We start from the raw sequence: 26,260 nt of genomic DNA on the forward strand, positions 1-26,260 counted from the left end.
GTCAATATTTAGCTTTCCTTGTACGGTACTTTCTATACCAAGCTTGTCTGGCCTGTAGGCTGCATGCCGCCCAGGACAGCTTGGTATGGGGCCCAACACAAATTCATAAACTTTCTTAAAACATTGTTTTTTGTTTGTTTTGTAGCTTATCAGCTATCGTCAGTGTTAGTGTATTTTATGTGTGGCCCAAGACAATTCTTCTTCCAGTGTGGCCCAGGGAGGCCAAAGGATTGGACACCCCTGTTCTATTCCATGATCAGCAAGTAGACATTTGCGGTGTCCTAAATAGTATCAGGTGATAAGTCAAGGTGGATGGAAGAGATGCAATTCTCATTGATAGCCTGGCCCAAATTGAACTCCAAGAAACACACACAATAAGCACTGCTCCCTAAGCCTGTGCGCTGTTCTGGAAAGAGCCTACTAAAACAACCTTGGCTTTTCCTTTTGACTCACTGATGCCAAGGACAGGTCTGTGCATTTACTACCAGTACAATGGGACAGGAAAGTCTCACACACATTTTTTTATTCTTTGAGATGGAGTTTCACTCTTGTTGCCCAGGCTGGAGTGCAGTGGCACGATCTCGGCTCACTGCAACCTCTGCCTCCCAGGTTCAAGTGGTTCTCCTGCCTCAGCCTCCCGAGTAACTGGGATTACAGGTGCACACCACCATGCCTGGCTAATTTTTGTATATTTAGTAGAGATGGGGTTTCACCATGTTGGCCAGGCTGGTCACACACATTTTAACCACCCATCTTTGCTACAAGGGAAAAAGGCCAAACCTTGTGCGGGTGAAGAGGCAGACTCAAATGCTCCCGATGCAGAGGAACGAGGCGGCTACCACTCAATCACCAATTACCATTTGCATGCTACCCAACCTGGACCTTTCCAGGGCATACTGGACCACTCCCCACTTCCTTGGGGTGCAATGAATTGCAGACAGTTTAATCCATGGGCTTTTGCTGATTCTGTTTTCTCTGCTTGGAATGCCCTTCTACATAGAGGAAGTCTTTCAAGACCCAGGTCAAAGGTTAGCTCTCCTGTGAACACTTGTTCCTTTTCTATCTGGTATAAGCAGCCATTTTAACTATCGTTAAAGGTCAGGGTTTCTTAACTTGGGTCTGCGGGTCATTATGAATAAGTTTTAGAGGGACATGTCTGTGTCTATGCCCACATGTTACTCTGGAGGCCAGGGTTAGAGATTCCAGATTCTCAGATTCGGTGACCTCAAAAAAAGGTCTCTTTTGGCCAGGCACAGCGGCTCATGCCTGTAATCCCAGCACTTTGGGAGGCTGAGGCAGGAGGATGGCTTGAGCTCACAAGTTCAAGACCAGTCTGGGCAACATAGCAAGGTATCGTCTCTAAAAAAATAATAAAAAATTCTAAAAAGCTCTTAGGTGTCTCTCTCTTGTGAGTTGAGTGCAAGGTTCACATCTCTTTCGTCTTAGACTCCCCGCACTGGTCCAAGATAGACAGTCAACTGTTGGCAGAAGGTTGTTAGTGACTTACAGAGGCAACACTTTCACAGGCAAAGAAGAGAAAACAGGACGGTTTAATTTGTGGAGTCAAGAGTCGTTTGTTCTTCATTACTGCACTCAACATGCAAATTATATTCACCTCTTGGTACAGAAATGGCACCGTCACTTCCCTGGGACCTTTAATCCAGACAGAATTATTCTTGGGCACCCTTATCTGTGTGTCTACCAACAACTGCCGTCTCTCCCTTCTTACAGCAATATGTAAATTCTCTTTTGTTCCAAGCAACTGGGAAATGAGGTCCTTCATCCAAAGGAGTAGCCATTTCCAGTATAGCACCACTGATTTGTCAATGGATTTGATAAGATTTGATACACTGACATCCAGATCAAGATTTTGCATTATTTATAGACAGTCTCTGATGATCCCAAAGGCACTTTAGAATCTGGCAGTGCCTCAGGGTCACTGATTTTCACTGGGCAGAATTAAGTGATATAGGTTTGCTGAGTCTGTCCTGACCCTGGGTATTCACTCTGAAGAGAGTTTATTTGAATAAGGTTTTGACATATTTGGTCTCTATGTCTATGTAGGCTCAAAATGAACAGGGAGATTCATTTTGTTCATCCATAGTTTCTAAACCTTTGGTAGTGGAAATGGTTTACTTGTGTAAAGAAAGTTAACAATACTAACAAAACTAATGGTAAAACACAGGGTGTTTGGATCCCAAGAAAACAGGAGTTTACTGTGGCTAGATGTCAGGCTGACTGCACATAATCATTAGCTATAATTAACAATGTTTCCTTTGAAGACTGGGCTTCTGCTAAGATATATGTATGTGTGTGTATATATATATATATATATTTTTTTTTTTTTCAGATGGAGTTTTGCTCTGTCGCCCAGGCTGGAGCGCAGTGGCACGATGTCAGCTCACTGCATCCTCTGCCTCCTGGGTTTAAGCAGTTCTCTGCCTCAGCCTCCCAAGTAGCTGGGATTACAGGTGCCCACCACCACGCCCGGCTAATTTTTTTTGTATTTTTAGTAGAGATGGGGTTTCACCATCTTGGCCAGGCTGATCTTGAACTCCTGACCTCGTGACCCACCCGCCTCAGCCTCCCAAAATCCTGGGATTACAGGCGTGAGCCACTGCGCCTGGCCAAGATTTTATATATTATCAGTAGCCTGAGGTTTCCCCCTTTCTCTGACTTTCATTACTAGAGTCACCAGAAGGAACATTTACAACATTTTAAAAATAACAAGTTGCCCAGCATACTCCTATTTCCTCTAGTTTCAAACATAAAGGGGAACCCAGCCCAGACAAGAACAAGCCTTGCTGCATGCCTGCCAGCTCGTGCATCCTCCTTTTTATTCCAAGAGGTGCCAGCTCCAAACAAAGTTACAAGGTTAAGTGCAACTCCAAGTTCCTGACACAGCTAATCCCTGCTCGGTCTTCAAAAAATAGAGGTCTGTAATTCCTTTTTGAACATGCCTTCGAAGTGGAGGTCTTTGGCCATGAGCTCTTCTTCGACATCATCTAGTGCCCACTGGTGATCCGTCAGCTCCAAAGCTTCCCACTCTGTCTGTAATGGAAGAGAACACCCAGGCAGGAAGAGAGGGAATTGTTACTGACAGCTGTGGCTAACCTTTAGTGACCACTTACTCTGGGCCAAAAGCTGAAGTGAGCTATCTGCATGTATAAGCTCATTCAATCCTACAAGGGAAATGCTGCTACCCCCATCCTCTCCTCCCCCTCTTCCTGCCACCCCTCAATTTATAGATAAGGAGACTAAGACTAAGAGGTCAAATAATTTGTTCAAGGCCACTGGCACTAGGAACTAATGGAGCTGAGATTTAAATTGTGGTCTGACTGCAAAGTCCCCAGCGCTTAACCCATCTATCAGCTCACACTCACTAAGCACCTTTGTGCCCCACAGTACTCTTGAGGGATGTACAACAGACAAATTAGTGCTGATTCTCAGCTCTTTAATCAAGGGACTTGCCATCTGGTTTAAATGGTGCATGGTCCACGATGCTTTGACATAAATGGCCCAGGGTATCTTCAGTGGGCCTAAGAACACTTCCTCCAACCTTATGTCCAGACACACAATGGCACTTCATTACAGTTTGTGGGAGTCCAGTAATTTTTAATCACTGGAATAAAGACTTTGATGGTGTGAACTAAAAAACTGTTTTTGGCATATAATCATTTAGATGTAAACTAGTAATATGTTGAGCAGAAATAAATTTGCAGAATTTTCCAAGAAATTACATTTCTCAAATATTCTATTAATCTGACTACTTTGCCTTAAATTAGTGAGTGTCTAAAAAATGCTTTATGAGTTGGGTGCAGTGGCATGCATCTACAGTCCCAGCTACTCTGGAGGCTGAGGCTAAGGATAGCTTGAGCCCAGGAGTTTGGGACTGCCCTGGACAACCTATCTTTAGATGAGCCTAGAGATAGTAATATCTCGTCTTTAAAAATAAATTAAAAAAAAAAAAAAAAAAAAGCTTGCGAGATGTGGTAGCTCACACCTGTAATCCTAGCACTTTGGGAGGCCAAGGCAGGAGGATCACTTGAGGATGGGAGTTCAAGACCAGCCTGGGCAACACAGCGAGATCCCATCTCTATACAAATTTTTTTTTTTTTTTTTTTGAGACGGAGTCTTGCTCTTTCGCCCAGGCTGGAGTGCAGTGGCCCGATCTCAGCTCACTGCAAGCTCCGCCTCCTGGGTTCACGCCATTCTCCTGCCTCAGCCTCCCGAGTAGCTGGGACTACAGGCGCCCGCCACCACGCCCGGCTAATTTTTTCTATTTTTAGTAGAGACGGGGTTTCACCGTGTTAGCTAGGATGGTCTCGATCTCCTGACCTCGTGATCCGCCCGCCTCGGCCTCCCAAAGTACTGGGATTACAGGCGTGAGCCACCGCGCCCGGCCTATACAAATTTTTTAAAAAATTAGTTGGGTGTGGTGGTGTGTGCCTGTAGTACTGGCTCCTCGTGCACCAGTACTGAGGCTGAGGTGGGAGGAATGCTTAAGTCCAGGAGTTCGAGGCTGCAGTGAGCAAGGATTGTACCACTGCACTCCAGCCTGGGTGACACAGTGAGACCCTCGATAGATAGATAGATAGATAGATAGATAGATAGATAGATAGATAGAGCAAGCTTATTTAATGTGAAATACAAATGTTAGCTCATGAGTGAGTTTTTCAGATATAATTTACATGTCATACAATTTACCCCTTTAATGTGTATAATTTAGTGATTTTTAGTATATTCATATGTGCAACCACCACCACTATCTAACTGGAGAACACTTTTATCATAACAAAAAGAAACCACATACCAAACAGTAGACAGCTCCCATTATTCACCTCCCACAACCTCTGGCAACTACTACGTTATCTTCCGTATCTTTTTTTCACTTATTCTGGGCATATGTGGCCTTTTGTTATTTTCTTTCACTTAGCATGTTTTCAAGGTTCTTCCCTGTTTAACATGATTCAGTATTCCACTCTTATTTATAGCTGAATAACACTCCATTGTATATATTCTACTGTACATACAATGTACATTATATTCCAAAATATTCCATTGTTTATTCATTCATTAGATGATGGACATTTGGGTTATGTCTACTTTTTGATTATTATGAATCATGCTCTGAACACATTCTCACATAAGTTTCTGTGTGGACATACGTTTTCCGTTCTCTTGAGTATTTACTTAAGAGTGAAATTACTGGATCATATAGTAACTATGTTTTAACTGTTTGAGGAAAGGCAGAAAAACTGTTTTCCAAAGTGGCTGTACCATCATCAACAATAGGGTTCCAATTTCTCCACATCCTTACCGACACTTGTTATTGTTGATCTTTTTTTTTATTAATTATAACCATCTGAGTGGGCATGAAGTGGTATCTGTTTTTTTTTTTTTTTTGAGATGGAGTCTCGCTCTGGCACCCAGGCTGGAGTGCAGTGGCGCAATCTCCGCTCACTGCAACCTCCGCCTCCCAGGTTTAGGCAATTCTCCTGCCTCAGCCTCCTAAGCAGGTGGGACTACAGGCGCCCGCCACCACGCCCGGCTAATTTTTGTATTTTTAGTAGAGATGGGGTTTCACCATGTTGACCAAGCTGATCTTGAACTTCTGACCTTGTGATCCACCCACCTCAGCCTCCCAAAGTGCTGGGATTACAGGCATGAGCCACCATGCCCAGCCCTCTCACTGTTTTTTAGTTGTTTATTTTTTTGAGACAGAGTGATCTCACTCTGTCACCCAGGGTGGAGTGCAGTGGTGCCATCTTGGCTCACTGCAACCTCTGCATCTGCAATGGTGCGATCTCGGCTCACTGCAACCTCTGCCTCCCAGGTTCAAGCAATTCTCATGCCTCAGCCTCCTGAGTAGCTGGGATTACAGGCAGGCACCACTATGCCCAGCTAATTTTTATATTTTTAGTGGAGATGGCATTTCACCATGTTGGCCAGGCTGGTCTCAAGCTCCTGACCTCAAATGATCTGCCTGTCTCAGCCTCCCAAAGTGCTGGGATTAAGGTGTAAGCCACTGCGCCCAGCCAAATTTTTATTTTTTTATTGTGGTAAAATATATGTAACATAACATACACCACTTTTAACCATTTTAGATGTAAAATTCAGTGGCATTAATGACATTCACAATGTGTACCCATGTCTACTATCGTTTCCAAAGTTTTATGTCCCCTTAAACAGAAAATGTGCACAGTAAGCAATTACTCCCCACTGCCCCCCATCCCATCCTCAGTAACCTCTAACCTACTTTCTTGTCTCTGTGAATTTTCCTATTCCAAATATTTTATATAAGTAATATCATGCAATATTAAAGATTTGGGACTTTGACCCATTTGATTTCTTTTTTCAAGACAGGGTCTCGCTCTGTCACCCAAGCTGGTGTGCAGTGGCACAATCACAGCTCATTGCAGCCTCAAACTCCTCAGCTCAAGTGGTCCCCCCATCTATAGGCATGCACCACCACATTTGGCTAATTTGAACCTAATTTTTTTTTTCTTCTGCACTAACATGCCTGTTGAACCATTTGGACTTAACTTTTGTGCATGGTGTGAAATAGGTGCCCAGCTTCATTCTTTTGCATGTAGATATCCTTTTCCCAGCACCATTCGTTGAATGGAGACTATTCTTTCCCCACTGAATAGTCTTGGTACCCTCTTTGAAAATCAATTGATGATAAATAGATGTGTTTATTTCTGAACTCTCCATTTTATTCCATTGACCTATATCTCTCCTTATGCCAGTTTTTATTACTGTGCAGTTTTGATTACTACAGCTTTGTAATAGGCTTTAAAACCACGGCGTGTAAGTTCTCCAATTTTGCCAACATTTTTGCCTATTGTGATTCCCTTGAATTTCCACATGAACTTCACAAGCAGCTTGTCAATTTCTGCAAGAATGGCAAGTAAGATTTTTATAGGGATTGTGTTCAATCTGTGGATAAATTTGGAGTATTGCCATCTTAACAATATTAAGTCTTCCAATCTATGAACATGGATGTCTTTCCATTTATTTAAGTCTTTAATTTCTTTCAGCAATGTTTTGTAATTTTTCAGTATGTCAGTTTAAATCTAACAAAAGGCCATTTCTTTTTTTTTGAGACGAAGTCTCGCTCTGTCACCAGTCTGGAGTCTAGTGGCGTGATCTTGACTCACTGCAACCTCTGCCTCCCGGGTTCAAGTGATTCTCCTGCCTCAGCCTCCCGAGTAGCTGGGACTACAGGCAGGCACCACCATGCCCAGCTAATTTTTGTATTTTTAGTAGAGATGGCGTTTCGCCACGTTGGCCAGGATGGTCTTGATCTCTTGACCTCATGATCTGCCCACCTCAGCCTCCCAAAGTGCTAGGATTACAGGCGTTAACCACCATGCCCGGCCACGGCCATTTCTTTTGTTATATTTGTTCCTAAATATTTTATTCGTTTTGATACTATTATAAATAAAATTGTTTTCCTTTCATTTCCAATTCTTCATTACCAGTGTATAGAAATACAATTGATTTTTGTATGTTGAACTTATTTATTAGCTCTGTTAGTTTTCTTGTGGATTCTTTAGGATGATCTATATACAACACCATGCCATTTGCAAACAGAGATAGTTTTACTTCCTTTCTAATCTGAATGACTTTTTTATTTCTTTTTCTTGCCTAACTGCCCTGGCTAGTACATCCTGGACAATGCTGAATAGAAGTGGCAAGAACAGACATCCTTGTCTTGTTCTTAATCTTAAAGGGAAAGCTTTCAGTCTTTCACCATTGTGTATGATGTTAGCTGTGGGTCTGTCATAGGTGTCCTTTATCAGGCTGAGAAATTTCTCTCTCTTTTTTTTTGAGATGGAATCTTGGTCTGTCATCCAGGCTGGAGTGCAGTGGCACGATCTTGGCTCACTACAGCCTCCGCCTCCCAGGTTCCAGTGATTCTCCTGCCTCAGCCTCCTGGGTGGCTGGGATTATAGGCACATGCCACCATGCCCAGCTCATTTTTGTTTTTGTTTTTTTTTTTTTTTGAGACGGAGTTTTGCTCTTGTTGCCCAGGCTGGAGTGCAATGGTGCAATCAATCTCAGCTCACTGCAAACTCCACCTCCTGAGTTCAAGCAATTCTCCTGTCTCAGCCTCCCGAGTAACTGGGATTACAGGTGCCCACCACCATGCCCAGCAAATTTTTTTTTATATCTTTAGTAGAAAAGAGGTTTCACCATGTTGGCCAGGCTGGTCTTGAACTCCTGACCTCAGCTGACCCACCCGCCTTGGCCTCCCAAAGTGCGGGGATTACAGGCGTGAGCCACCGCACCTGGCCCATTTTTGTATTTTTAATAGAGACAGGGTTTCACCATGTTGTCCAAGCTGGTGTCGAACTCCTGAACTCAGGTGATCTGCCCACCTTTGCCTCCCAAAGTGCTGGGATTACACGTGTGAGCCCCTGTGCCTGGCCGGAACTTCCCTTCTCTTTTAGTTTCTATCATGAAACACAGTGAGATTTTGTTCCACAAAAATCATACTAAATTTTGCAAATTCTAGAACCTTTTTGTGAAAAGGCTCTTAGTATTGTTTTTTTAATGCAATTTATATCTGATGTCTATGGGGTTCAAAAAGGTTCAAATTATTCTAAATGTTTACCTGGCACCTCTGATTGGATTATTTTACAGCATCATTGATAGTGTGGATTAAATTCCAGTGAGCATTTAAAAACCAGTAAAAGCACCAAGAATTTCCATTTACTTAATAGATGATTCTGTCTCAGGAAAGAGAGACGTGTAAACTATGTTTTTACTAAGTTTAAATTAAAACGATGGAACCACACAACACTCCCTGCAAGGAAGCTATTTTTAAAATAGCTCTTGGTAACACCTTTCAGGGCATTGCTGCGGCTTTGAAAGGTGAAGGAGTATACCTTGAAAGCTTTGTTTGTGTCTGCGGGCATGGCCATGGCTGCTCCCGTCATCTGCTCCTGCATCATTCGTGATTGGTCAGCGGCTGTAGCATAAGACACACTTACATGAGTGCCAGGACTCAGCAAGCACCCCAGCACCCAAGGGGAAGAATGGGCTTCACACAGATTAGAGAACTGGACTACAGCCTCACTGGCTGGCCCTGTCACCCACTGGCTATGTGACTCTAGGAAAGTCACTTTGTGTCTCCTGAAAAATGGGGACAGTAACAGCAAAAGAGAGATCACTAAAGGAAGCTCTAAACTTTATTTCAAATTTCAACAATAACAGCCACCAGTTATTGAGCAACTACTGCATGCCAAGTACTTCACTAAGTGCTTTGCATATTTTTCCTCATCTGTTCCTAACAACCCCACAGGTTAACTAATAAAGTCCTTATTTACAGATAAGCAAATAGAGAATTCAAAGTTAAGTAACTTGTTAAGTAACTTTTCTGAGGTCCCAGCCAGTAAACAAGAGAGCAAGGATTAGTACTGGCAAGGGCTCTAGTCAATGAACTGACAAACCAGGCCTTCTTTAAGCTTTAGGTTCACAGGCTTACACTGCTGGTGCTGGATCCCTCACATGATGGTATCAGACTCTGGGGAATCAAATACTGTCCCAGTCATTGCCAGAGAGAATTGAGATCTTCAGTTTGACCCCCGGAATTTTTAAGACTCTTTCAGAATACCTCAGAAACTGAAGGAAGGAAACATTTTATTTGACTATGGTAACAAACAGCACAACCTACGAGACTTTTCTGGCTCTAATATGGATGATTCATCTATGGAAGTATTTGCTTAGTAAACCTGACATGCTTCTTACCATTATCTTGGCCCAGAATCAGAGAGTAAATGCTCCGAAGCCCAAATACATTGAGGAAGTACCAGGATGCAGAACTCACCCTGGCAAAGCAAAATGAAAATGGTGTGGTTAGTTATTATATCAGAGAGTAATGCAGTTCCCACTTCCCTACCACCCAAAGTTGTTCAGTGTTTGTAAGGAAGTCACCTTGGATGGGCTATATTCATCCAAAGCACAACCACAGAAGAAATACAAGTTGTTAAAGCAGTCTCACCAATACAGAACTATATTTCAAAAAATCCAAAGATGACTCCCATTCTGAATTCCATTCCCTAGAGGAAATCACAAGTGTTGGTGTGTTCCATACTTTTTTTTTTTTTTTGAGACGGAGTCTCACCCTGTTACCCAGGCTGGAGTGCAGTGGCGCAATCTCGGCTCACTGCAACCTCTGCCACCTGGGTTCAAGAGATTCTTCTGCCTCAACCTCCTGAGTAGCTGGGACTACAGGCACACACCACCATGCCTGGCTAATTTTTATATTTTTAGTAGAGATGGGGTTGGCCAAGCTGGTCTCGAACTCCTGACCTCAAGTGATCCGCCCACCTCAGCCTCCCAAAGTGCTGGGATTACAGGCGTGAGCCACTGGGTGTGTTCCATACTTACAAGAAGGGATGAGACGTGGATTTCAGGAAATACAGTACTGAGGACTATAGCTACTGGGAGAGCCATTCCAAGTTTTGAACTATATCACTGAGGCTTCCTTTAGCTTAGGTTTCCTACTCAACCTCCATAAAATAAATATGCTTGCATATAATAAAAACTAAAAACAAAAATGCGTATGGAAAGTGATAGATAAACGGAAAGATCCACACTCATTCCAACAAGTGGGTCACATAAGGGCAAGAGTCTATTCTGGTTACTCCATAGGCTGTAGGTAAGTAAATGGCCTGTCTGAATACAATGTTGCTGATCTCACCACAGTGGTAATTGTACACTCAGGTTCCAGTCTCCCTTCTGTCCATGACTGCATTTCAGTCACATGCCTCTCTGGATGCTGAGAAAAGATAAATAAGCTTTTCTCCAACCCATGAAGTTTTTGTTTAGCCCAATGAGACTGAAGGTAAAAGTAGAATAGACTCATGCTACTCATATAATGTACAGCTTTTCTTCTCTAGCAGAACTGTGCATGGCCCAGACTTCCCAGCCTCTGGCCTTTCCTGCTCCTCCCACACATCCTAGAGGGCTCTGCTCAAACCAAGTAGTCAAGATTACCACTAGTAATCCCCATTTTGTCCATTATTCTTTTCCTCTTGTTTATGCCAGTCTTTGGGAAGCCACAGGCAAAAGAGTCTGGAGAGGCTACATGAAGCAGCATTACTAGGTTCCAGATATTGTAGCAGTATTTTCTAAGAGCTTTTCAGATTTTAATTTTTCTTATTCTGCCATTCAAAAAAAAAAATAGTGGTATTCAGAAGGAGAAATCTCTTTTAAAAAATTATAAAGAGTGGTAAGTAACACATGGGTGCTGGATTTGAACAGACTTTGTCATCAAATGTCAATTCCTACACAGGTTTCATAGGTTGCTATGAGGGTAAAATATGGAAAACGCTAAGCCCAGCGACCAGAACTAATGAAAACTATTATCATTAGTAGTAATGTACTTTGGAAAAAAAAAATACAAACTTCCACTCCCATAAGCTCAAGGGTATTACTAAAAATGATTGCCTGGCCAGAATTCCTGGCTTAAACTTTTAACTTTCTGGGGGTTGATACATCCACCCCTGCATTCTTAAGCCCCCAATTGTGATAGAAAAGAGGTGACACATTCTTTCCTTTTGCTAGACTCATGTAAAAGTTGCCATAAACCACCCATGGCATTTTCAGTGGAGTTTCAATGAAAAAAAAAAAAAAAAAAAAAAACTTTGGCCAGGCGTGGTGGCTCATGCCTGTAATCCCAGCACTATGGGAGGCCAAGGCAGGTGGATAACTTGAGGTCAGTAGTTCGAGACCAGCCTGGCCAACATGGTGAAACCCTGTCTCCACGAAAAATTAAAAAATTACCTGGATGTGGTGGTGCACACCTGTAATCCAAGTACTCGGGAGGCTGAGGCAGGAGAATCGCTTGAACCTAGGAGGTGGAGGTTGCAGTGATATCGCACCACTGCACTCCAACCTGGGCGACAGAGTGAGACTCTGTCTTAAAAAAAAAACCCAAAAAACTTTAAAAACTGATTCCAATGAAGTATGCAAATTAGAAATCTTCATCTTTTTTTTTTTTTGAGATGGAGTCTCACTCTGTTGCCCAGGCTGGAGTGCAGCAGTGCCATCTCAGCTCACTGCAAGCTCCGCCTCCTGGGTTCATGCCATTCTCCTGCCTCAGCCTCCTGAGTAGCTGGGACTACAGGCACCCATCACCACGCCCAGCTAACTTTTTGTATTTTTAGTACAGATGGGGTTTCACAGTGTTAGCCAGGATGGTCTCGATCTGACCTGGTGATCCGCCCGCCTCGGCCTCCCAAAGTGCAGGATTACAGGTGTGAGCCACCGCACCCAGCCAGAAATCCTCATCTTTAAGGGACACTGGTTTTAGATTTTGGTTTGTGAGGTTTTTGTTTTCGTTTTTTGTTTGTTTGTTTGTTTTCAGACAGAGTCTCGCTCTGTCGCCCAGGCTGGAGTGCAGTGGTGCAATCTCAGCTCACTGCAAGCTCCGCCTCCTGGGTTCATGCAATTCTCCTGCCTCAGCCTCCCGAGAAGCTGGGACTACAGGCGCCCGCCACCACGCCTGGCTAAGTTTTTGTATTTTTAGTACAGACGGTTTCACCGTGTTAGCCAGAATGGTCTCGATCTCCTGACCTCATCATCTGCCCACCTCGGCCTCCCAAAGTGCCGGGATTACAGGCGTGAGCCACTGCGCCCGGCCTGTTTTCGTTTTCTTGAGACAGGGTCTTACTCTGTTGCCCAGGCTGGTCTCAAACTCATGGGCTCAAGTGATCCTCCCGCCTTGGCTTCCCAAAGTGTGGTTTGTGTTTTTATTAAACAAAAGAAAGTTCTTACCAGGATGCATCTAATGTGAGTAGCTCGATTCCTTGCTGTAACATAGGCTTAAAACGGAGGGTCAGTGGAAATGGGACCTTGGCTGCAGAGAAGAAAAAGTTCACAATCACTCTGAGCTGTTTTATTTTTAGAATAAGTGTGACTCTTTCTCAGAGGAGGTGGGAACTCTGTGCCACATAGCTTTTGGAAAACGACTTCCACAAGGAAATCTGTGGCAATTTCTGAAGAAAAGACAGTCAAAATGCCACTCTGCTCTAGTTTCCCTGAATAATACCTGCCTCTAGCTTACTGAGGAAGCAGGGACTCAAACTGAGCTGTGACCTGAAATTTGGAAAAAACTTGCAGCAAACTGTCAAACTCTAAGTGGAATATATAAGCATAGAATTATGTTAATAAGAAACCAAATTGATTAAAAGCATATCAACTTATAAACAAATAGAAAACTCACCCTAACATCTAGCAAATGAAGTCAAAATAGAAATACGCTTCCCTTTATCCTGCTCAACGAGAATACCGTATTAGTTTTGGAAGTAAGCTAGCAAGTCACTTGCTTGAATCTAATCTGGCTAAAAAGCATCCACGTCATGAACTTAGGATCATTTTTGGGCAAAAGCCGTAAAAGTCATCACATATTAAATTTTTTGTTCAAGGACTATTATCAGTTTACAAAAGAAAACACAGGACCTGTGATATTAGTGTCTCACTAGCACTTGAATTTCTCTGGGTAACATGAAGTCGGCTGGGTCTGTAACTTACTTGTGACAAAGCCTGAGAATGTCATGTTGATCCATCCACCAATAAGAATCATAGGGAGGACATTTGTTACATTCCCTTTCATCATGTCTGTCAACATAGTAGGATCTAAGACAAAAGCACAAACAAGAAACCACTAAGTTTTACCTCTGTTGCCAGGGACTTTCTCCTGATTTTCTGTAAACTGTTTTTTTTTTGAGACGGAGTCCCGCTCTGTCACCCAGGCTGGAGTGCAGTGGTGTGATCTCAGCTCACTGCAAGCTCCGCCTCCCAGGTTCACACCATTCTCCTGCCTCAGCCTCCCGAGTAGATGGGACTACAGGTTCCTGCCACCACGCCTGGCTAATTTTTTGTATTTTTAGTAGAGACGGGGTTTCACCGTGTCAGCCAGGATGGTCTTGATCTCCTGAACTCGTGATCCGCCTGCTTCGGCCTCCCAAAGTGCTGGGATTACAGGCGGGAGCCACCGCACCCGGCGTTTTTTTTTTTTTTTTTGAGATGGAGTCTCACTCTATCGCCCAGGCTGGAGTGCAGTGGCATGATCTCAGCTCACTGCAACCTCCGCCTCCCAGGTTCAAGTGATTCTCTTGCCTCAGCCTCCTAAGTAGCTGGGATTACAGGCACACACTACAATGCCCAGCTAATTTTTGTATTTTCAGTAGAGATGGGGTTTCACCATGTCGGCCAGGCTGGTCTTGAACTCGTGACTGACCTCAAGTGATCTGCCTGCCTCGGTCTCCCAAAGTGCTGGGATTACAGGCGTCAGCCACCGTACCCAGTCTCAATATTTTTAATGTCTGCATAGGATTCCATGGTGTGGTCACACCAATCACTTTTGAGTAGACCTATCGATTGTTTCCATTGTTTTTGCCAATAAACGATAAATGATGCTGCCGACAATTATCTTGCACATACATCTGCATGTTTATGTGTTTCCGTAAGAGAATTTCTTAGAATTTCTAGGTCCAAGGATTTGTACATTTAAAATTGATAGATATTGTCAGACTGTCAGCAAGGCCCCACCTCTTGCCACTCCCGCCAATGGTGAGGGAGCCTAACTTCCTCGACCTTGACACTAGTGGATCCTGACAATCTTTTCAATCTTTTGACAGCTTACTGGGCTAAAAAAAAAGACAAAGGGATATCTTGGCCAGGCACGGTGGCTCACACCTGTAATCCCAGCACTTTGGGAGGCCAAGGCGGGCGGATCACGAGGTCAGGAGATGGAGACCATCCTGGCTAACATGGTGAAACCCCGTCTCTATTAAAAATACAAAAAATTAGCCGGGCATGGTGGCAGGTGCCTGTAATCTCAGCTACTCTGGAGGCTGAGGCAGGAGAATCGCGTGAACCCGGGAGGCGGAGCCTGCAGTGAGCTGAGATCGCACCACTGCACTCCAGCCTGGGTGAGAGAGCGAGACTCCCTTCTGAAGGAAAAAAAAAAAAAAAAAGATATCTTGTTTTAATTGATATTCCATGGATTATTAGTGAGGTCAAGTAACTTTTCATATATTTAATGGTCTTTTGTTTCTTGTAAATTTTCTTAAAAACTTGTTAAAAAATTAACTCCATACAACCTTAGTCACTCTTAAAAAAAATTAATTATAATACCTTCCGTATGGGTTTAAAATAGCTGGTTATCTCACCTAAAGAAGTGAATAGCACTAAAATGAGAGGAGTCAACACAGAACAACAAATGACTTTGTTTTACTTTTAGTTATTTTTATTTTTATTTTTCGGAGATGGAGTCTTGCTCTGTCGCTCAGGCTGGAGTGCAGTGACGTGACCTCGGCTCACTGCAACCTCCACCTCCCAGGTTCAAGCAATTTCCTGCCTCAGCCTCCGGAGTAACTGGGACTACAGGCACCCACCACCAAGCTAGGCTAATTTTTGTATTTTTAGTAGAGACGGGGTTTCATCATGTAAACCAGGCTGGTTTGAACTCCTGACCTCAGGCAATCAATCCACCTGACTCAGCCTCCCAAAATGCAAGGATTATAGGCGTGAGCCACCACACCTGGCCTGTTTTACTTTTAACATGCTATATTTTTCACATGACTGGGATCAGTGGAAGTAGAAAATGTTAGAGCCAAAACTGTAGGGTAGACCAAACAATCACGTCTAACAACAAAGTCAACAAAATGGCACATCTTGGAAGTACTGCACTCTTCCTCATTTAGGCAGAAGCTGGGCAGCCATCTATCAGAAGGGGATCCAGGCACTGGGTGACAGCCAGGCTGGAATGCTTTTCCAACTGTGCTCCCTAGAATCCTGGGTCCTGAGAACAGCAATAAGGAGAGACCCAGGGACAATAGCTCTGGCCTCCCCACTCCATCAGCTGAGAACTATTTTTTTTAATCCACTTTATACATTGGGGTTCTCAGAAAATCTAACTGAAAAAGAGAATTCCACTTCCATAGATCCCTGTATCAGATGATTTCTAAGGTCTAAGATTACTATCTTTTGCAATTTAACATTTAAATAAAATGACACCCTCCCTGCCTACCCCACCCCACTCAAATACCCATGTTAAAAATCTTCCTTAAAGATGAGTGAAGGGAACAAACATACCAGTCATAGGAGAAGGTGGCACTACCTTCCGTTTAGTTTTTTTGAAAAATCCATCCTCTGGGTTGTTGAAATAATATTTTCGTGTCAAGAAAGACTAGTAAAAAAAAAAAAAAAAGCGTTTTAAGTCTAAGAACTATGACACAGCAAACTGTTAAATTACTCCCCAGGGGCTTAGTCAGAAGGCCTTTAGGATATGCTGTTCCGCTCAGAGCTGTCAGCCTACTTGGCAGGCGACCTGACACTTTAGCTGAGTCACATTTAAAAACAATTTCCTAAGAAGGGTGAGGTCACCATGAGAGCAAACACCACCAGGCTACAGCTTAATTACTAAGTTGCCAACCTTTAGCTTTCCCCAGAGCCCCCTTATAAAACATTCAGATATCTACTGCCCAACAGTGAATCGTGGAGCTTTTTAATAAAAGATAAATGAGTACCTGTTTGGGAATGTATTTTCCATTTTCCCTGAGGACTCTGCTTCGAATTAGGACTTGACTGAAAAATACAACCAACACAATGAGATTTTAAAAAGTGAAACACTAGAAGAAAATGGGAGAGTCAAGTAGAAGACCTATTTAAACACAAGAGAGGGCCTATTTGGCAACAGCTCTGTGTGGAAACTTCCCAAAATACAAGTATCTTTAAAACCAACGTAAACTTATTTAACCTAACTACTAGGTTTTCAGAAAAGTATTTTTCAAAAGTGACTGTGTTTCTGAACACATAAATATTTCAGAGTTAGGTACATTTGGGACATTACACTCAGCTTTTTCTTATTTGATAATAAGCTAGGAAGACACTTTCTCTGAGTGGAAAGAATAGTTGAACACTGCTCAGGAGATCTGGGGTCAGGAGAAAGGGAGAAGAGTGAGGATAAAAGAAGGAATTTCTTATTACCTACAGAGAAATGAGAACAGGCCTTGAGAGGGTTGCTATCTGATGGACAAATAGAAAATCTACCCAGAAGTCAGACTGTTAGAAAGCTCTCAGTAAACATTTATTGAATAAATAAATGAAATTACTAGGTGATCTTAAATCAACTATTAGAGCCATAGTTGATCAATAAATATCGTGCTAGGCCAGGTGCAGTGGCTCACGCCTCTAATCCCAGCAATTTGGAAGGCAAAGGCAGGTGGATCACTTAAGCCCAGGAGTCTGAGACTAGCCTGGGCAACATAGCAAGACCCTGTCTCTAAAAAAAAAAAAAAAAAAAAAAAAAAATTAGCCAGGCTGGTGGCACGTGCCTGTAGTCCCAGCTACTCAGGAGGCTGCAGTAGAAGGATCACCTGAGCCCAAGAGGCAGAGGTTGCAATGAGCTGAGATGGCGCCACTGCTCTCCAGCCTGGGCAACAGTTAAGACCCTGTCTCCAACAAAAAAAAAAAGAATACAGTGTTATGCAACAAATGGGTGTTGCTAAGATGCAAATGACAAAACAGAGATCAAAATATTAATTTTTTTCTAGGTACTCAAAAGTTCATTAAAGGAGGAAAAGAGGAAAAGGCCCTTAAAGTAATGGAAATAGTCTTGAAACGTGAAAAAAAATTATGAACAGAAATGAACATAGTAAAACCTGTGCTTGGTAGGGGCCGGGCGTGGTGGCTCACATCTGTAATCCCAGCACTTTGGGAGGCCGAGGCGGGCGGATCACGAGGTCAGGAGTTTGAGACCAGCCTTGTCAACATGATGAAACCCTGTCTCTACTAAAAATATAAAAATTAGCCGGGTGTGGTGGCCTGTGCCTGTAATCCCAGCTACTCGGGAGGCTGAGGTAGGAGAATCACTTGAACCAGGAAGGTGGGGGGTTGCAGTGAGCCGAGACGACGCCATTGCACTCCAGCCTGGGGCGGGACTCCATCTCAAAAAAAAAACAACAACAAAAAACAAACAAACAAACAAACAAACAAAAAAACTGTGCTTGGCTTCCTGTCTCTACTCAATACAAACCACTTGCTTTAAACAGTCAGTACCCCAGGGTTTCCCTTGTCACACTACACATATTCTAGTTTCTCCACATGCTGGGAATGTTCCAGTGCCCTTTCCTTTCCGAGTTCTACTCCATCATGCCTTAACACCTTCTTCAAGTCTCAGCATCTCCACGAAGCTTTTCCCAATGCCTGGAGCCCTCATGGAATTCTCTCTGCTTCCTCCTCCTGAGCTCATTATGCTATACAGTTCTCTACTTTATCTACAGGGCTACAGAGGCAACATGTAATACATTCTGCTCCCTGGATGCTAGTCTAAAGATACTCAAAGTGTGGTGAATGCTACTCTGTGATAAGCACAGACACTGAGAGTAAGGATTTAGAGACTTTTATAATAATTTGACATTGTCACAACATCCAAATACATGATCAAAATATTTTACAAAAGTATTAGCCTATAAGAGATTAGAAATTTAAAAAACAAAAAACCCCAAAACTGGTCCTTCACCATTGACAGTATAAGAAGCACTGGGTCTAGAGTAATGGGTAAAAACTCAAGCTCTGGAGTTGAACACATGGGTTCAATCCCACCTCTGCCACTTATTAGCCATGTGATCTTGAGCAAGTCACTTAAATTCCCTAAGTCTCTATTCATATTCTGTACAAGGGTAGATTTATTCTTTCATTGAACAAATATTTCTTGAACTTCTAAGTGCCAGGTGACATGAAGAACGGTGATCAAAATACAAATATCTTACGATGGTCAAAGTCTAGTGAGGGAGAAAGACATTAACCAAATAACCAGAGGAATAAATGTGAAATTCAATTATCATGTCCTAGAGAGAGATGGATGGTATTGCAAGAGTGCATAACCAGGAGGTGATGGAGTCTGGAAAGTCAAGGTCTGAGAGTTTGCTGAGGATGTAGGATTAAGCTGGACTCTTCAGGATGAGTGAGGATTACCTTGGCAAAGTGCTGGTGTAAACAAAACGGGCAAAAGCCTCGTAGAAGTAAACACTCTGCCTCTGAGGACCTGAGAAAAGGCCATATGACTGGAAAAAGGAGAACTATAGAAAATGTGATGAAAACAAGACTTGAGAGGTGTGCAAGAGCCAGACTATACAAAATCATGTGGTCTCACTGTATTATTTTTTTTTTTTTGAGATGGAATCTCACTCTGTCTCCCAGGCTGAACTGCAATGGCGCAATCCCAGCTCAGTGCAACCTCTGCCTCGCGAGTTCAAGCGATTCTCCTGCCTCAGCCTTCAGAGTAGCTGGGGTTACAGGCACGCACCACCATGCCCAGCTAATTTTTGTATTTTTAGTAGAGATGGGGTTTCACCATGTTGGCCAGACTGGTCTCGAATTCCTGACATCAGATGATCCGCCTGCCTCAGCCTCTCAAAGTGCTGGGATTACAGGCATGAAAAACCATGCCCAGCCAGGTCCCACTGTATTTTGATCACTGTCTTAAGAGCAAAAGGAAACTAATGAAGGATTTTTTTTTTTTTTGAGACAGGGTCTTACTCTGTTGTCCAGGCTGGAGTGCAGTGGTACAATCTTGGCTCATGGCAACCTTGACCTCTGGGGCTCAAGTGATCCTCCCATCTTAGTCTCCCGAGTAGCTAGGACTACAGGCATACACCATGACACCTGGCAAACTTTTGTGTTTTGTTTTGTTTTGTTTTGTTTTGTTTTTGTAGAGACAGGGTCTCACTATGCTGCCCAGGCTGGTCTCTAACTCCTGGACTCTAGTGATCCACTTGCCTCAGCCTCCCAAAGTGCTGGGATTACAGGCGTGAGCCACCACACCCAGTCAAGTGGAGAATTTTAGGCTGAGTTCTTCATATATATGATCTTATATGACTGTACCTGGCACATCCTAAGCACTAGATTAATAGTATCTGTTATTTTTTCCTTTGCATATTTTATTACTTGAACAGAAACTCTGAGAGCAGGGTCGTGACCTTGTCTTACACTGTACCCCATAGCATGCAGCAGAGTGCACGGCACATGATAGGCCATCAAAAGGCCATTGTTCACAGCCAGGCGTGGTGGCTCTCGCCTGTAATCTCAATACTTTGGGAGGCTGAGGTGGGAGGATCGCTTGAGCTCTGGAGTTCAAGAACAGCCTAGTCAACATAATGAGACCACTGTCTCCACAAAAAAATTTAAACATTAGCCAGGTGCAGTGGCGTGTGCCTGTAGTCCCAGCTACTCGGGAGGCTGTGAGAGGATCACTTGAGCCCGGGAGATCGAGGCTGAAGTGAGCCATGATCGCACCACTGCGATCGCAGCCTCAATCACTGCAGCCTCGACCTCTTTAGTCCAGCCTGGGTGACAAAGCAAGACCCTGTCTCCAGAAAAACAAATGAAAAAACACTTGTTCGGTCTACGATAACTCAAGACTTTCCCAGGCAGTGTAATCAAGAGAAATTCATCTAAATCTCCTACAATTACACTGCTGAACAATTTTGTAAAAATGAAGTTGAGTATTGTGACCCTGAGGTATTTCAAGACCTAAATAAGCAATCTTAAATTATCCTGTATTTTCTAACACTCACTTTCTTAAGCTGAGATCCATAGCTGTGTTCTCTGAAGTTTGCAAATTCTAAAAGAAATTTTTAATTTTGTATTTTTATTTTCATGAATATCTAAAAATAAGTCTCTGTACTGTTATAAAGCTTTGTAATTTGCAACTGAAGGACAGCTTTTATTTATTTATTTATTTATTTTTTGCAGAGACAGGGTCTTACTATGCTGCCAAGGTTGGTCTCAAATTCCTGGGCTCAAGGGATCCTCCCATCTCAGCCCCCCAAAGTGCTGGGATTATAGGTGTGAGCCATTGCACCAGGCCTGAAAGATATTTTCTTGGAATAAAACTTTAAAGTCAGTACTTCTCAAACCAGAGTTCCAAATTCTTAAGAATCAGTGTTTCTTCCTTTCCAAAAAGTCAGTAGTATATTTGTCAAGTCTGAGAACCATTTTTTACACATACTCTATCCCCAAACCTAGTCTAATATATTTCATTCATGTATTTTACAGCTTTGGTTTAATACCTGTTAAAAAAAAATTTTTTTTTTTTTGAGACATTGTCTCATCTTGCTCTGTCACCCAGGCTGGAGTACAGTGGCGTGATCTCGGCTCACTGAAACCTCTGCCTCCTGGGTTCAAGAGATTTTCCTGCCTCAGCCCGCAGAGTAGTTGGGACTACAGGCGTGCACCACCACCCCAGCTAATTTTTGTATTTTTAGTAGAGATGGGGTTTCGCCATGCTGGCCAGCCTTGTCTCGAACTCCTGACCTCACGTGATCCACCTGTCTCAGCCTCCCAAAGTGCTGGGATTACAGGCTTGAGCCACCATACCTGGTGCGAATGGAAATTTTCTTTTTTTTGAGACATAGTCTTGCTCTGCCGCCTAGGCTGGAGTACAGTGGCATGATCTCGGCTCATTGCAACATCTGCCTCCCAGTTCAAGCGATTCTCCTGCCTCAGCCTCCCGAGTAGCTGGGATTACAGGCGCGTCCCACCACGCTCAGGTTATTTTTTGTATTTCTAGTAGAGACGGGGTTTCACCTTGTTAGCCAGGATGGTCTCAATCTCCTGACCTCGTGATCTGCCTGCCTCAGCCTCCCAAAAGTGCTAGAATTACAGGTGTGAGCCACCGTGCCCTGCTGCTAATGGACATTTATAGTATATTTAGAAAAATGTTTTATATCGCTGGGTATGCCTATACCCAGTGGCTCATGCCTATAATCCCAATATTTTGGAAGGCCGAGATGGAAGGATCACTTGAGCTCAGGAGTTTGAGACCGGCCTGGGCAACGGAGGAGACCCCATCTTTGCAAAAAATTTAAAGATTAGCTGAGCGTGGTGGCACACGCTTATAATCCCAGCTACTCGAGAGGCTGAGGTGGGAGGATCCTTGAGCCTGAGATGTTGAGGCTGCAGTAAGCCTTGACTGTGCCAGTGCTCTCCAGCCTGGGTGACACAGCAAGACTTGTCACTTAAAAAAAAAAAAAGAAAAAAAAAGTTTTACAACTAAAACACACCTTTTTCTTGGACTTAGGCCGGTTCAGCATGTACAGCATTTTGCTCAAGTCAAATGATGACCTGATGAGACTGAGCCACTCCATGTCAGAGCTGGTATAATCCAACTACCTCACTTAAGGGATGCAGCAATTATGAGCAGAGACATTTTCTCTAGAGCAGTGGTTGGTTCTTCATGGGGGTGTTACTGCCCTGTAGGGGGCGTTATGGTAATCTGTGGAATTTTTTTTTTTTTTTTTTTTTTGAGACAGAGCCTCCTTCTGTGGCTCAGGCTGAAGTGCAGTGCAGCCATCTCGGCTCTCTGTAACCTCTACTCCTTAGGTTCATGTGATTCTCCTGCCTCAGGCTCCCTAGTAGCTGGGATTACAGGCACATGCCACCATGTCTGGCTAATTTTTGTATTTTTAGCAGAGATGGGGTTTCACCATGTTGGCCAGGCTGGTCTCGAACCCCTGACTTTAAGAGATCTGCCCACCTCAGCCTCCCTAAGTGCTGGGATTACAAGCATGTGCTACTGTGTCCGGCTGTTACATTCCTTCTTAAGGAAGCGTTCTTGGCTGGGTGCAATGGCTCACACCCTGTCTCTACTAAAATACAAAAATTAGCCAGGCATGCTGGCGCATGCCGCTAATCACAGCCACTCGAGAGGTTGAGGCAGGAGAATCACTTCAGCTGGGGAGGCAGAGGTTGCAGTGAGCCAAGATTGCGCCACTGCACTCCAGCCTGGGCAAGAGTGAGACTCTGGTCTCCAAAAAAAAAAAGGTTCTTGTAAACAGACTACACTAACTGTGAATTTCATTTTATGGTTACAAAAGAGAGCTTTGGATCTGATATAATTCAGAACCATTGCTCTAATAGTGAACCATGGGCAGAAAATCATGGCAGAGAATCTACGACAGCAGGAATCATGGTTGAAGAGGGTTTAACCTGGGAGTGAGACTGATTTGAGTTCAAGTACAGGCACAATATTTCCCTACTTTGGGAAGACTACTTAACTTTTCCAGGCTCCCTGGAATTGTAAAAATGGGTTTAGGAGTATCTGCTTCAGTGCTAATGTAAGGCTAAAATAAGAAAAATTTACAGGTGCCAAAAAATGCTAAATGTCTGAGCTTTCCCCACTTCGCATTTTTCTACAGCCTTTCTTTCTGTGGTAAATACACTTTTTTTTTTTTTTTTTTTTTTAAATGAGATGGAGTCTCGCTCTGTCGCCAGGCTGGAGTGCAGTGGCATGATCTCGGCTCACCGCAACCTCTGCCTCCCGGGTTCAAGCGATTCTCCTGCCTCAGCCTCCCGAGTAGCTGGGACTACAGGCACGTGCCATCACGCCCAGCTAATTTTTGTATTTTTAGTAGAGACGGGGTTTCACCATGTTGGCCAGGATGGTCTCAATCTCTTGACCTCATGATCTGCCTGCCTCGGCCTCTCAAAGTGTTGGGATTACAGGCGTAAGCCACCACACCCGGCCAGTAAGTTGACTTCTTTTCTGTTTTTTTGAGACAGAGTCTTGCTCTGTCACCCAGGTTGAAGTGCAGTGGCACAATCTTGGCTCACTGCAAGCTCCACCTCCTGGGTTCAAGCAATTCCATTGCCTCAGCCTCCCGAGTAGCTGGGACTACAGGCGCCCAGCATACCACGTTCAGCTAATTTTTTGTATTTTTAGTAGAGATGGGGTTTCACCATGTTAGCCAGGATGGTCTCGATCTCCTGACCTCGTGATCCGTCCGCCTCGGCCTCCCAAAGTGCTGGGAGTACAGGCATGAGCCACCATGCCCGGCCAGTAAGCTGACTTCTTAAGGTTCGCTCCAGGGTGGGGTGCTGGCTCTGGTCAGTTCTGAAACTAATGCTACAGAAAGATAAAGTGATCGCTGTAGTATAGTGGAAAAAGCCCAATACCCAGAAGGCTTGGTGTGAAGTCCTAAATGTCACCCTGTGTGACGCTGTAACGCACCTGGCACTCTTCTCAACGAACGGGTGGGATGGAACTTGTTAAAGCCTCTGTTTCTATAAAATGAGACAATATGTACCTCATAGAGTTGCTTTGAGTTTTAAATAAGTTAATGAATGTAAGTACTTCACATAGTACCTGATATAGAGTAAATGGTTATTATTCTTCTTGGCATAATTGGGAAGAACTAACTGAAAATGTTACAGTAGTGCTTCCTAAACTTCAGTCACTCTCATGCCATGTTAGAATTTTTGTCCAACGCTTGTATCATTACATATTTAATACTTTTTATATATCAACTTTTTTCCCATCTATATGATTTTAAAGGAATCTTTAAATTACCAGCAAATGGAAATCCAGTATTGTCACAAAAAAGAAAGTAACTTAAGTACAGTAGAAACAAAACAACATTATTAAATTTTAACTAGACACTGTTACCTGTGAAAAGTTCTTAGCCTGAGGCTTACTCTCTTTATTAAAACGAGAAATTAATGTGAGAGAGAGGTGCTAAAGATATAGTAGCACTTACCTGAGATGATTTCTGAAAGTAATCAGAACTGACTGAAAATTGCTTGTTTTTCTAAGAGACAAGGTCTCGTTATGTTGCCCAGGCTGGTCTCCAACAATCCTCCTGCCTCAGCATCCCAAGTTGCTGGGAGAAAACTATTACTTTAATATGAGGGGGTACATGTCTAGATAACCACCTATAATCATCTCAAATTCCTTTATCTGTATATAAATATTGCAACGAGGGGCTGGTCGCCATGGCTCACACCTGTAATCCCAGCACTTTGGGAGGTCAAGGCAGGTGGATCACCTGAGGTCGGGTTCGAGAACAGCCTGGCCAAGATGGTGAAACCCTGTCGCTACTAAAAATACAAAAATTAGTCAGGCGTGGCGGTGCGGGCCTGTAATCCCAGCTACTCGGGAGGCTGAGGCAAGAGAATCGCTTGAACCCGGGAGGCGTAAGCTGCAGTGAGCTGAGATGACGCCACCGCACTCCAGCCTGGGCAACGAGAGTGAAACTCCGTCTCAAAAATAAGCAAATAAATAGATAAATAAATAAATACTGCAATGAAATATGTGAGGAAGTTGCCTCCACTCTAGTGGGGGGAAATAAGTACAATTCCTTACATCTCTAATGGCAGTTTTACAGACTGCAAAGCGCTTTGGTACTTGGCATCTCAGCTGACAGTCTCACCAGGCCCGACGCCTGGAACAGTAATTTGGTAGAATGCAGATTATCACACTCACTTGACTGGATGTTACAAAGACTAAACGCTGTAACGCACCTGGCACTCTTCTCAACGAAAGGGTGGGATGGAACAGTTCATAGGTAAACCCACCGAGGGTCGGCGACTAACCTAAAGGATTAACAGTACTGTTTTTTTCAACACTCAATACGTCCTAGATCCTGTGCTAAGGGACTTACAGACATCACCTAATTTGATTCCTACCTGTCTATGAAGCAGGTACTGTTATTATCCCCATTTCACAGAGAACAAAAGTGAAACACAGAGGTAACGGGTAAGGTCACCCTGTCAGAGGGGGCGCGACGTGAACCTAGGCAAATTGACACAACTCCTGCACTTTTTTGCCCAAGGTCACGGCAGTGTGAGGTAGGCTGGAGAAGGGAGGGCGCTGACCTGTCAGATACTTGTTCCTGGGTGAGCTTCTTGTCGCTCTGCAGCAGAATGGACACGTAGTGGCGGATCATGCCTACGAAGAAAGTGATGATAACGATGGGTAGGACCACCCAGAGGCGGATGTTGGAGTCGAGCAACAGTTCTGGCCCGGCCATCTTCACTGAAAGCTGGTTCCCAGTCTGGAATGGGCGAGCTTCTCTTCTCCGGGGCACAGTTGCTTCTCTTCGGCTTCGCCTCCGGGCCTTCTCAAGCCCCTTTGCCCGTGTACCCCAGAACTCTCCTGCGACTGTGAGCCGAGCTTACTGCCTTCGGCTGGGCTGCCTGGTCTTCCACTTCCGGCGCGAACGTTGACGTCACGTCGAGGCGCGCCTCAGTGGCGTCAGAGCGGCGTCGGGCCTGGCGGGAAAGTGGAAAAGTATCGGCGGTGGCCCAGGCTCGGTGGCTCACTCCTGGAATCCCAGCACTTTGGGAGGCCAAGGCGGGGGGATCACTAGGTCAGGAGATCGAGACCATCCTGGCTAACACGGTGAAACCCCGTCTCTACTAAAAATACAAAAAAATTAGCCAGGCGTGGTGGAGGCGC

General features: G+C 43.8%; 1 protein-coding gene across 2 annotated transcripts; it reads right to left on the reverse strand.

The window, feature by feature from the left end:
- Positions 1–1,531: 1,531 nt before the first annotated feature.
- On the reverse strand, positions 1,532–26,086 carry EMC3 (ER membrane protein complex subunit 3). 2 transcript variants are annotated; one of them, XM_003808907.7, is made up of 8 exons: positions 25,678–26,086; positions 16,551–16,608; positions 16,117–16,210; positions 13,549–13,653; positions 12,793–12,874; positions 9,760–9,839; positions 8,898–8,980; positions 1,532–3,051 (listed from the first exon to the last, which is right to left on the reverse strand). In XM_003808907.7, the coding sequence occupies exons 1-8, from the start codon at positions 25,830–25,832 to the stop codon at positions 2,923–2,925; spliced, it is 786 nt and encodes a 261-aa protein (XP_003808955.1). In that variant the 5' UTR covers positions 25,833–26,086; the 3' UTR covers positions 1,532–2,922. The 2 variants fall into 2 exon arrangements, with proteins under 2 accessions (XP_003808955.1, XP_063458245.1); XM_063602175.1 differs by lacking the exon at positions 1,532–3,051 and having other exon boundaries at positions 8,756–8,980.
- Between the last annotated feature and the right edge of the window lie 174 nt (positions 26,087–26,260).

Source organism: Pan paniscus, chromosome 2 (assembly GCF_029289425.2).
Source record: "Pan paniscus chromosome 2, NHGRI_mPanPan1-v2.0_pri, whole genome shotgun sequence".
Lineage (NCBI taxonomy): Eukaryota > Metazoa > Chordata > Mammalia > Primates > Hominidae > Pan > Pan paniscus.

Excerpts from the sequence above, each read along its gene's own strand:
- EMC3 (XM_063602175.1), bottom strand. The coding sequence starts at position 25,832 with ATGGCCGGGCCAGAACTGTTGCTCGACTCCAACATCCGCCTCTGGGTG. Across the intron at positions 16,609-25,677 it reads CAGGAACAAGTATCTGACAG|TCAAGTCCTAATTCGAAGCA; the intron begins GTCAGCGCCCTC and ends TGTATTTTTCAG. Across the intron at positions 16,211-16,550 it reads GAAAATACATTCCCAAACAG|TCTTTCTTGACACGAAAATA; the intron begins GTACTCATTTAT and ends TTTTTTTACTAG.